At 37.7% G+C, this 15,511-nt stretch overlaps 1 protein-coding gene across 3 annotated transcripts in view; it reads right to left on the bottom strand.

The window, feature by feature from the left end:
- The window catches only part of USP6NL (USP6 N-terminal like), a 134,987-nt gene that overhangs the window by 100,351 nt on the left and 19,125 nt on the right, over window positions 1–15,511 (bottom strand). Inside the window, exon 1 of one of the 3 annotated variants that reach the window (XM_054178499.1) lies at window positions 10,694–10,848. The exons of the other annotated variants lie outside the window; for them this stretch is intronic. Within the exon in view, the coding sequence (XP_054034474.1) occupies window positions 10,694–10,766 (73 nt within the window). The 5' untranslated portion in view covers window positions 10,767–10,848. Of the gene's footprint in view, window positions 1–10,693; window positions 10,849–15,511 lie in introns of those variants that run through there. 3 annotated transcript variants of the gene reach the window in all.

Here is a 15,511-nt window from a genome sequence, read left to right as displayed (position 1 = left end):
TCAATATTTATATTCTTAAATAGAAACCTATTTTCAATGCAACAAAAGGGAAATAAAAGTATTTGTTTTCTTCCCATACTATTTATGTTTAATTAACATCTGCATTAAGATTACCACATAAAGAGCCCCTGATAATGTACAATAGGAACAGAGCATCTGTGTTGTGATAATGTCATTCTGAAACTAGAGCAAAAGGTTGTTTTTCAAAGAAAAGTGAAATAAAAAACCATCATCATGCACAAAAAGCCACACATACAGTAGGAAGGGAGAGAGACATATCAACCACTTTCACTCCCCAAAGACAAGTGGTTTCAAATAGGAGCAGTAAGATCATACCTGGCTTAAAAGCTACACACCCCCTGAAGTCTTCAGAACACCCAGAGACTAAAGGCAAAATTAAATCCTACATGACTCTTCAAATAACTCTTGTAGATTTATTGCTCAAACAGCACATTCCACATTAAGTATGCACTTCAGCTATTTTCAAGTGGCAGTAGAAAACACCTGCAACCCAGCAGCAGTACCGCAGCGATAGCTGACAAACAGGAGCATCAAAAGAAGTCTACAAGCTGAATATTAATGAGCTTCTCCAGATGGGCAGAACCTGCTCACAAGAGCTATTGCCAGTGGTCTCAGATTCGATTTCCAACAAAGCCCACATGTGCATAGAGAGCCCTCACATCTGGCAGGTTCCAAGACCTATAATGCACTCATAAGAGTTAAGGGACCATGACTAACAACGCTGACACTCATATGGGCATTGCACTCTTCCCCTAGAGAGCAGCATGTGCAATCCATATACTCAAAGAAAAGAAAATGGATGTTGCCATGTAATAATGCTACAAAAGACAGCAGTAGAAAACAGAAACCTACATCACCTGGGACATGATGCAGAAGGTAGCAGGGTTTGTTCCTCAAGCAAATCATTCCCACTGAGGACGTGCCCCTCCAAGTATCGATAGAAAATGCTTCATTAGCTGCTTTATCAGCAAAGAGACAGCAGCAGTTTGGGCATCTGTGTACTTATTTTTTCATTTCCACCAAGAATTTAATTAACTGACATTTAAGTTCTCTGTTTGATCTAGAAATTCAGTTCAAATTAACATTTTTATGGATTTCTTTTAGAAGCTGATTGGACTTGCAACAAGGACAAAACAGAGGAACTTATTCCACTGAGAAACCTCTATTTTCATTTGCTGTTATCTGATTTGAGAAGTCTGGATGCTTTGCTTATGAGCTGTACCAAGAGCTCTAGAAGCTCAACAGGACATAAAATAATTTGGAGAAGACAAATTAGATGTCCAGGAAAATTGTGAATTGTCAACCTACACAAAAACACCATCTAAGCCACCCAACTGCAATAGTTTGCTGCTGTACAAAATGTCCAGCTGAGAACCTGTCACACTGAAATATTCACCACATTTTAAGTTATTAAATATAAATAATCTTATTAGCATCTATGTCTGCACTGGGGCTTATTCCAATCCACTGCAACTGAAGAAATGAAACTGTCACCTTCTTAAGCTGTAAGTGTATTAAATAAATTCCATGCAAGCTTCACAACTAAACATGGACACTGATGCTAACATTCATATTTTACATTAGATTCCAGATTCTCGAGGATAAAATATCGGAAACTCAGCAACTTATGGCCAAAAAAAAAAATTTAGATAATCCCCTGTGTTACCCCAAGATTTTCTTTAAGGGGGGGGGAAAAAATATGCTTTGTAGTATTGGATATCAACATGATACTTTAGGAGTCCACAAGAACAAAGTTGTACATACTTGAAAATAGTGTAGGCATAATTGTCATGATCTTACCAAAATCAACATCAGAAAAAATATGTTCACCTGACCCATGAAAATACAAGGCAGAAATGAGGCTTGGTTTCCTAGATCCTGGCTGCAGTGTTTTCCAGCCTTTTTTCAAAGGTCTGCAAATCCAAACCTAAAATGTCTGGGCTTTGTTGTGAAATTCATGTGATAGAAATACAAAAGCAGCTACAGAAGAAAAGGCATGGGACACAAAACATTCTCTGTGTTCAGATCGGGCTCAAGCTCTCTTACAGATCGCTATTACAAATATATTGGATAAATGCCTCGGGCAAACCAGAACCTTCATCTCGACCGCAGCATCGCTGAAACCAGAAATCAACATACATTCGTCCTACCAACTCAAAACTATGTCACCCCAGAATGGGTTGTCCAGGGAGGTGGTTGAGGCCCCATCCCTGGAGGTGTTTTAAGACCAGTCTGGATTAGGCTCTGGCCAGCCTGATCTAGTGTGGGGTGTCCCTGCCCATGGCAGGGGGTTGGAACTAGATGATCCTTGTAGTCCCTTCCAACCCTGACTGATACTGTGGTTAACTGTCTGAAATGTTAAGCAAACACTTGAATGAATCCCTAACTCTCCACACATAGCTATCCTCCTCTTCTCTGAAGAAACATAATGAAGTCACCTTGTTTTCAGTTGGTCTTTCCACCCAGAGGCCAGGTTGCCTCTGCTATGGTGAAATCACAAGGGCCAGGTTGCAAGTATTGCTGCTACTGCTCAGCAACACTCTCATGCTTTGCACAAATGAAGAAAGAAAAAGCTCTGAAGGCCACAGTGGGGCATCCCACCATCTGTAGGATTTAAAACCACAAGACAGCCTAGTACCAAAGAGGATAAACAGCAACTTACAACCATATACCCCCATGCAGTCTTTCTAGCTTGCATGTTGCTTGCTTCTTGGTATATGTTTTTGGTTGTTGGGGTTTTTGCGTAAGCTGAAGGAGAAAGGCTCATTTAGACTCTTGCAACAGCAGTGAAACTAGGCCAGGATTTGCAGCTCACTATTACTTTATATTTGACTATCCTTGGATGGATTGAAAACCACCACAGCATTCAGCAAGTCTATCAAGTAATACCGATAAATAAGTAAATAACAGAACAACAAGACAAGCCAAAGCAAAACAACCAAAACATACTCAGCCTTTCTAGTATTTTTCAAAATGTTCCATTTCATTTACAGGAAAAGAACTGAGAACTCTGTAGCTACATACAAACACACACAATCCCACAAAGAAACACCATAAAGAGACAATATGGTGGTTTTTTTCTTGAAATTTTTTTATTGTGGGTGGGGTTTTAAAAAGATAGGAAGAAACCCCACACCACAAAACATAACAGAGCCCACAAACATACAAAAGCAAACACAGAGATCAGCTTCACTGATGCTAACACAGCTGTGCTGATTCATACCCAACTGAACTTTAGTCCCATCTAGCAGAAACATCACCATGAACCCGTTGTGGTTTTTCCCCTGTTACATTACTGCCCTGTTTCTTACTCTTCATTCTTTTTCAAACCTACTTTTTTTTTTTTAGATGGGAATACTTTATGTAAAGGTGCCACATTTTCCATATGCTACAAAGAAGAAACCTGAAGTTGTATTTAAGGATTATTGAGAATACTGCAGTTGACAACTTGTGGGCGTAGGGTCCCACTACCCCAAAAAAACACCAACACGTATTGGAAAAACAAAGTGTGGTATGAAGCTGCAGATCATATTTCTTTGTTGTGTTTTCCTTAAGTTAGCTTATTTCCGTTAACTAATGTTATGGCATGAAGAAAGAACAAGTACCACTTCACCTTCCTGTAGTTTCTCTACAGCTGAATCAAATTCAACTGATCTATATTAATTTTCTGAACCATCAATCAACTCCCAAGCTATAGCATCTAAGTACTTCATTAAATGATGCTACCTACCCAACAATCAGAGACCAAATAAACAGACACTGAAGTCAGTCATTGATAGCTACATATGGCTAAGCAGCACTGTGACCTTCCTTAATGACTGCATCTGGCATGACATGAATAAAAATGAACTACCTTAAAAAGAAGCTTAAGGCAAAAAATTGTCAGGATAATACATGCAACAGAAAAGCCATAATGTACGCATATCCCATGGAAGTTATTACTATTCACAGAGATGGTGAAGAGCAGCCACAGAAAGAGTATTTTCAGTTAAAAATCTCCTCTAGCTGAGTCACTGAGTGTCCAGTCATCCAGTGATCCATCTATACTATCGCTTGCTTGGGTAATCATTATGCTGCCATTAGTATCAGCCAACATCTCTGCTGAAGTAACAGATTGGTGCTACAACCCACATGCGTTTACCCACATCCCAGTGCTGGCTTATGCCTTGAGCTGGTGCACACAGGTGAACCTGCATCAGCAGCTGGACGGGATAAATTGATCAAGCTTAAAACTAGCTCAATAAGAAAGTTATAGTTTAATTCACCTCAGCTTCCCTTTTCAAATCACTGTATGACTATATGAATGACTGTGAAGCTCTACAGGAATTTGAATTGGGATGAGGAAACATGAGCAGCTCTCAGAAGGAAGGCAGGAGCACATCTCTGAGAGAAGTCATTTGTGCTAGCATTAATTATTTGTGAAACCACAGCTGAAAGGCCTAACTTTAACAGAAATGTAATAATGTCAGTAGAGCCTGTTGAAATAAATTTTGTTACAATAGTAGAAACTTAGCCATGCTAAATAATGAATTGAAGCAGTGTGTATGGGCTGATGACCTGCAAAATGCAATAAATTATCTTGACTGCCATGGGCAGAATTTCATATCTAATGAGACAAAAATATTTAACTGTCTGCTGTCAGATTTGACAGCTCACTGAAGAGCTTGCCAAGTTAATTGTTATTTGAACTAATAAACAAATTAAATTTACTGTTTGTTCACATTCTGACCTCATGAGAAATAAACTGCTCTTCTCTCCTGTCCATTCCACCTTAAAAAAAAGTAATTAGAGAACAGGTGTATAGGACTAGAAAACCTTTACTGCTTCCCAGAACTTGGCTTAAAATACCCAACCTAGATTATAACAGTATCCCTTCATCTGTAAAATTCTCATGACTACCAACTTGATTCATATACACATGAACTGTAGTAACAGTGGTTATACAGAGGAACTGCTATAGTGGATAGTCTGTTCTGGAGCAAGAGGCCACGCTATATGATCAGAGTCCTTATATCAATTTTTCACAACTGCTTTTCTAAATACACTTGAATGAGAAGACTTATTTTCTACCTCCTAGATACAGTTTAGGTAACTAAAGCTCTTCTTAGAGTTCCTTCAACCTAATATATCATTAAATAATGGGGGGTTTTGTGAATCGAAAGACAGTGCATGTATGAGAAGTGATTGTTTTTGAAGGAAAAGATTGAGGAAAACTCTACAGATAATGAAATCATGTAAACTGGAAAAAATTCTTGAAGAAGCTTCAGGAAGGAGAAAGAAATTACATTAAAGTTTTGAAATCCATTTGATTTTATTTTTTTAACATGTGAAAAAAAAATCTTCATCTACTGGTTTTATACAGAACACCACTTGAGTCTCATTCACAACATGTAAAATAAATTAAAAAAAATCAAAAGTCTCCAGAAGTTATCCAGTCCTTGTCTGTGTTCACTTTTCTGGAAAATAACAAATGATTAGCTGGAGAGGAAATGTTCAAGATCTGGGCCCCAGGAAAAAGTTCTGATATAGTAAGTTGACACCAAAGATAGAGGCAAAAATAAATATAAGCAATCTTTGAAAGCATTACTAATTTGTTCAATATTTTGGTTCTGGCTCAAGAGTAAAAGGGAGGAAGAAGAGCTTTCTTCAGAAAAATAAACTTGTTCCTCCTTTGCATAGGATAGCATGCATATGCTTTTGTAATGTCACTTGCTCAATCCAATTACACCAAAAATACTAGTTATCATGACAGTTCTTCCATAAAACCTGTTGAGGGGCAAATCAAGAGCCTGGTAAAAAGAACCAAGAGCTTATCCTGTGACTGAAAAGGAATGAGGATCTGCTATGAGCAGGATTGAAGAGGGGGGGGGGGAAAAAAAAAAAACCAAACACACACAAACCCACAGAAGGTGTACATTGGGCTATGATGTATGCCAGAAACTTTAAAACTTGGGCCAAGCTTATCACAGATGAGATGATGGCCAATGACAGCGAAGAACTTCTCCCAGAAATTGCTCAAGAACTTTCCAAGCTTTAAGCTGCTCACTGCAGTCAGTCAGCACATGTGCATGCCTTTATATAGACATTTTCTACATAGTGTTGTGGTGTATTTAAATGAGGGACAATTCTAAAGCAGTGAGTAAAATTCCTTCAGACACTGGGGGTGAAAAACAAAACAAAAAAACAACGCCAAACCAACACAAACAAAACACCACACACAGAAAACCCAATCCACCCCAAAATTCAGGAAGTGGAGGAAATGGCCCCTCTATTAAATAAATCACTTAAAATATTAAATCTAGAAAAAATCCTAAGAAATAGAATGGAAAATGTATGGAATTATTTCTGAAGGAGGAAGTTGGGGGGGGGGGAGGGAGGAATTCAGGTTACCCCGAAACTTCTTGCAAAAGGCAGAATTCTCAGCCTCCTGTGCAAAGACATTATAACAAAACAAAATTGAGAGAGACCGTGAAGAGAGTTTCCACCATTTCACTAGCTGTCTTGAGGAAATGCATTTGAGCATATTTTCCTCTGCTACCACTAAAGGTAATGAGAAAATACCATGGCTACTTGATGTGGGTGGGACCTTTATCTTTTCTCCACCTTGCAACTGATCAACTTAGTCTGTTCCAGAAGAAATAAACCAAAAGAAGACAGCAGATTTCTTGCCAAGTCCAAGTCTGAAATACAAGGTTCTACCAACGTACCATCTGCAAATGAGTTCAGGCAGTAACTTCTAAAGTGTGAGCTATTACTGGCACATTTAAGCATGATTATCCTTGTCAGACCCAAGGTTTACATACCTCATAGGCTCCTATTTCCATATCTACCTCTGACAAAACTTACAGATATCATCAGCTTCAAAAACCTCAAAGGCTGCAGTAAGATACACCCCCTAAGGAAATCTATGGGATTCTTGATGGGCATTATCTTTGGCTTACAGTCCAAATACTGAAGAGACCAAACAATGCTATCTCTTGAAATATGTAAAAACCTCAAACCAAAGTTCTCTCACGTATCTATCTCTGACACTAAACCATTGCATGCCCTTTTAATTCTATGGTTTGGATTTAGTTATTTCAATACAACATCTCTTTTTATGTTCTAACATCAAGGTAATGCTGCCACTTAAGTTCTACTGTGATCACCTATAAAAGGAAGGAAGAAGGCAGGCAGTAAACAGGAATATTTCTTTATTAATTTTAAGCAACTTGGATTTTAACCAGGATTTCAGTGATGGAAAAAAAATATTAATAGATTTATCTCTACATGGCTTTCTCTGAGAAGCAACATTTTTAAAAATTCAAAAAGGTTTCAGATATTGAGAAATGTTTGGCTTCGAATTAGAACTCTTGATAAGAGTACTCCATTCTGCCATGATTCAGGAATTTGTCCAAAGACAGACTTTCCATTTCATAAACTACTTCAGAAATTGAAGTCATATGAAATAAAATAATGGCAACCTCTTCCTAGTTTCTCTTGCTTTACATCTTCAAACTTACAGAGCATGTAAAAAGTTACTACTTTGATAATAAATGGACTAGCAGCAATTTTTTCCTTTAACTGACCTGATGAATATGGTAAGGATACAGAGTTTCCTAAAAACCATAAAAAGCAAACAGCAAACTCTACACACTTAGCTTTCACTGCAATTGGCAGACTATGGAACACAATTATGGGGTGGGTTTCTTCCTTTTATTAAAAAAAAAAAAAAAAGGAGGCAAGAAAGGGGCAGGGAGGGGGGAAGCATGCACATGCAACAAATTCCAAAGGATTACATAATTCAAGGATTAAAATGTGAGACACTATAAACCCAAACTTACTTTTACCTCATGGCATGTATCACTAGGCAAAAACCAGAGACCTAGAGAAAGATTTTTCTGATGTCAGGCTCAACAAAGACTGGAGACAAATTCATAACCACAGGACTTGCAACTGAGAGACAAGGTGATACTCATACACAAACAGCCAATTTGCAGGATTTTGTCTTGTACTTGTAAACCACCTATTTACCACAGTCTGCTGATACAAAAAATGAAGTCGAATTTAACTAGTGGCATAGGTCATGGCCACAATGAAAACAAACTCTGGCCTGTAAAAAAAAAACAAACACCAAAAAACCACATCTCAACCCATGAAGCGTTGGTAAGTACGTCCCTTTTAAACAACATTCTGCAGGAATTGAATTTTCCTCACCACAGTAGCCAACCTCATAACAAGCTTCTGTTGTTGAACCAGAGAGGCAGAAAGACACTCCCTTGGATAGCAGAATTGTGTTTCCAGGTCTCACCTCAAAAATAAATGTTGAGGAAACTGGAGGCCAGAGAAATCCCTTCCCTTACAACCTTGTGCACTATTTATAAAAATATTTCTATGGTTAGGACCTTCACTCAAAGAAGGAAAGTTTTAAACTAGGTACTACACATGAAATCTGCAATTAATACATTATGCTGCTTTGTAACATTTGTCTCCCAAGTATAAGTTAGGAGCCTGTTGAAAGCCACACTCTTCTTCCACTCCCCACATGCAGTAACCCCTCTGCAAGTATCTGCTTGGTTATTTGCAATTTCAATTTCTTGAGTTCCTGTTTTTTCACAAGGGATAGAGAATTTACAGAAATTTTTCACCCAAGTCAAAGCAATGAATTTCATACTTTTACCCAACAAATTTGATTCTAACAACCACCTTGTTTTTTAAGAGGACGCACAGAAGGATTAAAAACCTTTACCATTAACCAACACTGATTTGAAAACACATTGGTAAACACTTCACGTATCATCCCTCCTATCTCAGCAAATTCACCTCACAGTCACACTGGGATTCCTGGCAACATCTCCTTTACAAATACATTTTTCCATTTTATGAAAACAATAATGAGACTGAGTCATTTCTGTAGAATACACTTATTCACATAGACCAGATGCCTAATGTTGCATGCTGTGAGGGGGAAAAAAAAACCACACACACAAAAAAACTCCAACACAACAAAAATCACAATAATGCCTACTTAAATTGCTGTATTTATCACAGAAGTCTGACAGCCTTTTTTCATCTTTTGCAAATGTTTTCTTCAGAATGATCGAGTTGTTTTTAAGATCTTAATATTGCTTGTCAAAGTGTACCACCAAATTCTGTAAGAGCTAACATCTAATTAGCTCACTTACTAGCAGCTCGAGAATGCCACCCCAAAAATTACTCAAAACTGTCTTTTAACGAGTGAGTAAAACAACAAGGGGGGAGGAGAGAAAAAAGGAAACCAAAACATAAACCCCACAAAGTTTTACAACTAAGCCTTTCCCTGCAAATTCCACTAAATCTGTTCTGATAAGCAATATTTATGGGGGGGGGCATGTTCTCTTAAACCAATTCTTGCACTACTTCTACAAAAATCAAGCCTAACTGGATAACTACACACAGAACAAAGAAGTAGAACTCCTGTCCCCTTCACTTGTGTCTGTAACTAGTGGAGCGTAAGCACACAAATCAGAACATGTACAAGTGACCAGAGAACTGAAATCAAGCCATTCACTCTAATGAAATTATAGAACTGTGGGTAGGATGCTCAACCAACCACTGTAAAATCTGAAGTACTAATTAGGAAGCTCAGGTTTATTAAATTCATGGCTTCCTTTTTTTTTGTCAGAATAAAATAATAATAATTCTACCTTTGCTTACTTCATTTTCTCAGAGAGATGTTTCATTAACTAATTACAGCAGCCTGATGTTATTGGATGAGTGACTGAAAATAAAGGTACTTGCCTATAGCCACACATTCCATGTTAAGGGCAGAACAGAACAATGACATAGTAACAGGCAGACACAGATGCTGTGGATCCTAAATTATTCATGACCTAGTCAATACAAAACGAAGTGGTCATAGAAAATTAATTCTCTAAGAAAGGAATGCAACTTTAAGACATCTCTACAAAACCATGCACTCAGCAACTGCAAATAATTAAGATGCAAAAATGAGGGAGGAAAAAAAGAGTAGTTTATCTGTTTCTAATTAGATAAGTATGCCAGATACCACAAAAGATGGCATTACTTCAGCAAAGAAAAACCAACAAACATTCCACATACTGAAGAGAACGAGAAAAGCATTTAACATCAATTAATTTCAAACAATAACTGAGTATTTCAAGTAATGTTTTGTACACTTGCAAGAGCCATTTCAGATTTTGAAGTTAGTTGTACTCTAGAAATAATCTAATTGTAAAACCTAAACAGCAGTGCAGCTGTGTACTTTCAGACTCATTTCCATAAGCACTAAAGAAGGCTATTTTTGCTCTTATTTTCATTTAGTATATTAAGACTCTCAAAACTATTCCACAGAGTAAGATTGCTGTTTTCACAGCCTGAGCTATCCGGACAAGCAATTTTTACTACTGAAATATAAGAGTAAGATCTTTAGAACAACAGTAGCAGTTACAAATGCTGACATTAACTCCATCTTTAGCATCATAAACGTCATCAGGATTCTCTTTGGGAAAGCTGCAGTTGCAAAACGATAATAATTAGGCTTAATACAGTTCAAAGCCAAATTATGGCAGCTGTACATGCCACAACAAATAGCATTTCTAAGTACACAATTCAACTACAACTGAGCTCCAAAATATTTCTGATTTACAGTAAATTACTCAGAACACTGAATATCTCCCTTTGCTGCTCTTACCTTTCTTGGCAGCATCTGTTCTCCGTCTTGCTGGGGACACCAGATCCTTTACAATCTGTAGCACTTGAATCATTGCTCGTTAGCAAGATCAAAGAGACTAGATGCTCCTCTAAAATTCCAACAGGTTTCATTACTACATGTTAATATGTGGCTGTCTTCAGTATGCTTAAGCAAAACTGATGCAGGAGCAACTCACCTACCTTCCCAGAATGATTTCTGCCTGACGACTCTAGAAGCTGGGGTGACGAATTTAAAGTGACTTCAGCACAAGGAGATAAAAAATTGCAAGCAGTCCAAAATGTATTTCTGCAGAACATTTTAAAATCATTTACTGCAGAGAACATATATGGATTTCTCTAAATAAAGTTTATAGGAAGCATTCACACCAGAAAGTCACTGAAGAAAACACTACTTGCAATGAGTGTTGTCAGATGCAACATACTTCCCTGGGCTCAAGATCTAAGCAGCACGTCTGCACCCTCTTTTAAAGTCGGTCTCAATTCATAAAATTTCACGTAGCGCTTTAAAAGAGCTCTTGGTGCAGTGTAGAGCCAGCATCACACCTAACAGAATTAAAATTAAATCGAGCTTGCTAAACTACAGGCACAACCAAGCACCTACTAAAGAGAGCCATTCGGTTCCTTTTCTCCCCCCTCGAACAAACACCTCTGACATCCTTGTACGTGACAGGAATTCGTGTACATCAGGAAGCGCTGGAAATCCTGGGAGCATTTCAGGCGTTCTTTTCTCTCCCACCACCAGAGGCTCAGAGCTTCAGCTAAGGTATTATCACTTCTGTCAGGCAATTTTAAGCAGACAAATTGCAGTATGTGCCCCCCCCCCCCCAACATTTTTAATGCCATTTGGAAAAGGTACAAATGCACTTCAGAAATGCCTCTGTCAAAGCCTCTACAAAGCTAAGAAAAAGCATCATGAGAAATGGTGTTTTATATGGTCACATTAAATGACTGTCAGCTCTGTGAACACTTCAGGAAACCAAATTCCTACACAGCACTGAGAAGCTTTGCCTACACAAAGACAGCAATTTAGGAGGCCAACTACATTTTCCAAAAACCAAGACTTTGAAAAAAAAAAAAACACAAAAAAAAAACCACAGGCCACAACCAAGGCACAGCAAGATGTATTCTATGGCCTTTAGACCTTCTGTTCCTGTTGCTTAAGTGTTAGATGGTAGGGGGGGGAGAGGTCAGCTCTTTCCATTTCCAGCTGCTGATCACAAAAATTTCAATTTTTAGATTCACTGATGTATTTGCACACATGCATGTCAGCCTCTTGAAACCCATCCAGCATAGGCACGACAATTTCTGTTATGCCACTCTGTATGTCAGCTTCCTACCCACCTTGCCAAGTGTAAGGTCCAGCACATGTGCTGGGGCAATTTTTGAGCAGATCTAAGGAAGGTGGTTTTGTTGGTTGTTTTTTTATGATGAAAGTAGTGAAACACTGGAACAAGTTGCCCAGAGAACCCCTTCCCTGGAAACATTCTAGATCAGGTTGGATGGGGCTCTGAGCAACCTGACCTAGTTGAAGATATCCAACCCTCCTGCAGTGAGCAGGGATGAGCTGACCTTTTAAAGGTCCCTTCCAGCTTGAATCAATCTACGATTAATGTACCTCTGCCAGAAGTAACAGCAACCCAAAGTACTATAGTATTTATTTGGCTTGACAAAACAAAGACAACTAGAATCATTCTCTCTGACAAGCTGTTCAATTTCTTCTCCCACTATGCAAATATTCCAGCACCCACTCAATAGGAAGAAGCTTGTAGACACACTGTGCGACTGTAATTGATCTATTCCTGAAAAAAAAAGGATTCTATAAACCATCAGAAACAGAATTCTATGTATTAAGAATAATTTCTGACTTCTGTACATAAAATTAAATTCCAGGTTTCAGACAAATGACTTTAAATGTAGAGTGGTAAGGAGAAGATAACAAAAAGATGTTTCCAGAAAAACTGCAATTTCAAAATGTATTTAAGTTGTAGAAACAGAGTTGTCTGTTTAAGGTAAACTTTAAGTCCTTTACCTAATAATTCAGTTCTCAAAATATCTGCTGTAAGAACTTTCCCACCATTTTCTTTCAATGACGCATTCATTCATTAAAGTTGTGTCATCGAAACAACTTGTCAAGTTACGATATAAACTCAAAGGAACATCATTACTCATAGGTACATTACATTGGAAATTTTCTTTGAAAAGATGACTTCTGAGTTCATGGCTCAAAGAGGAATAAAACTACCTCTACAGCACCAGTAAACTTCTGATGGTCTATTTATAAACACATTAAGAATTAAAGGGAAAGATAAGCAAATAAATAATGGGGAGGGAAGAAGGGAAGGGGAGGAAGGAGTAAAGTATAATCAAATCTTCAGTAATAGCACCCACTCAACCACCTAAAGTGTGAGTATATCTTGCAAATCTTGAAGGCAGCATCTACCTGCACCAGATGATGTCATTTCTACAGTAACACACGAGCTGGAACAGGGAGAGGATGGTGGACTAAGAGTAACTGTGGGGGAGAGGCAGACAAGACAGAAAGGAATAGGTGTGCTTTGTACTTGTTTTTCAGTTGAAATAACTTTAAAAAATAACACAGAAGAAAGAAATTGAGTACTCCAGGATGTACAAATTAACACCCAGGTAAGGGTTATGGCAATTTCCAATTGTAAAAACAACTCCTCCCTTTTTCTCAAAGCTATCCCTTGTCTTGGTAACCAAGATGACCAACTAGAAAAGGACAGTACAAGATCTGTAGGTCTACTGGACTATAGTGAGATTACAAAAGCAGTACCTACTGAAGTTTGCAGAATAGACAGTAGAAAGGTTTTTATCCTTTTATCCTCTCTCTCTCCATTCTAGGTACAGGTATTTTAAACAGTTGAAGCTTACTCTGAACTTTTAAGACAGACAAGAACTTCAGGGTTAGAAATAATTTTCACAAACACCTGTCTCCCTTGACATGAAATAATCTCCAACAATGTTATGCACAGCAATTTCCTTCTTTGTTTAGAAAGTTTGTCATGTAGAAAGACTGATAAAAACCCCAAAGCTTTAAAATTGATTTAGGAAAATGTAAACAAGTTTACTAAACATCCTGTGTGCGATGTTAAGGAAGAAAATGGTGTAAGTGTTAAGCAGGGCCATGCTATTCATGACAAACAGTGTAACAAACAAATCACTCAGAGGACTTCTACAATAAACTTCGTGGTTGCAATTTCTTTCCTCAAATCAATACACCTATCAAGGCAATAACACTAAAATTGCTTTTAAAAAGTGGCAATACCAGAGGGACTTAAAGAAACAAACACATTAAGCTAGGTAATTCATGCAATTTCATCTGTTACTCATGAGCAGTAACTTGGTTATAGTTCATTTTTGTCTTTGAATCATGAAACCCAACTGGTATTTCCATACAATCTGTCACTACAACTGTCATCTCTTGAACTGTATCTCCACAAAAACACAATGGTGGGCAAGGTTATTCACAAATGGAAAATTCACAGAAATTCTGATGCAGATACCCAAGGCAAACAGTGCCATAAATTTAGTATAAACTTAATTCTGTTGAGGAAAACAATAGTCTTACACATTTAGTGGATATCACATGAATTTCTGCTATGCATGTTTCTTTTTTGGCTTCCAGATTATAAAGCAAAATATTATTGAAGATGTTCTTGCATTTTGCTTTTCTTCCTTCACTTCAAAATCATGGGGAATAAAGACATCATGCACATGTTAGCAGTCTGATGAAAAATACAGGTATGAGAAGGAGCAGTTAAGCATGATGGAATTTTATGGATCACTGTGTGCAGCCCTCGATCTCTCCTAATCATAATGTAAAGAATGACCTGCATCCTGATTAGTCAACTGTCATCACTCAAAAATACTTCCATTAACATAATTATAATAAATTGGTCTTTGAAAGAAGTTTTTTTCATAGAGCATATTGCCAGGAGGTGACATATTTACAGCACAAAAGATGCTACCAAAGGTATAAATGAGTGAGAACTTGTCAAATGACACTTGGGGGGGAAATTTAAAAAAAAAAAAGGTCAGTTTGACAAAACTTTATCATTTCTCCTTCATCTCATATACTTTATTAATGGCATCTGTCTAGGCTTGAAAAAAACACCAATATCAAGCACTCCCAGGGAAATCCCAGGCAGCATTGCAATTACCCAAGAATGCTTGTTGTGCCTTCATTTGCAGAAAGGGAGATGTACAGGCTACCAATAATAAAACAAAACCAACGAAAACAAAACACCAGACATACAGAAAACCCCTACCAACCACACACAATGGGAGGGGGGAAATAAATAAAATAAAATAAATGCCCACTAAAATAAATGCTTTTAGGGCATTCATTGAAATGAAACCAAATGTACACATTTTGAGATGGCAAAGTTATGTGGCCATTCTTTCTTCCATTTCACATGAACCTAAACTGGCCAGAATTCAGGCTGCACATAGATTAGTCTACCAAATCTCTGCAGAAATCCATGTAGATCTGTTTTGAGATTACTACCTTATGCTCCTCACAGCCAGAATTATTTATATAATTTTCTCTACCTACTATACTCTAAGCATGGTTAAGACACCAAGCTTTCAGGCCTGACACACTTAAAGAAATGAACAGCCCATAATGCAAAGGCCAGCAACACAATAGCCCGAGATCCAGTTGTCTTGCTACCTGTCTCAATGAGAGTAGGATCAAGTCTTTCTGTTATCACCTAGAAAGCACATAAGTATACATACACAGAATACTCCTCTAGTATCTCTCTAGTTCTGTGAAAGA

Source organism: Dryobates pubescens, chromosome Z, assembly GCF_014839835.1.
Source record: "Dryobates pubescens isolate bDryPub1 chromosome Z, bDryPub1.pri, whole genome shotgun sequence".
Taxonomy (NCBI): domain Eukaryota; kingdom Metazoa; phylum Chordata; class Aves; order Piciformes; family Picidae; genus Dryobates; species Dryobates pubescens.
This window is presented reverse-complemented; position numbering and strand designations above follow the sequence as displayed.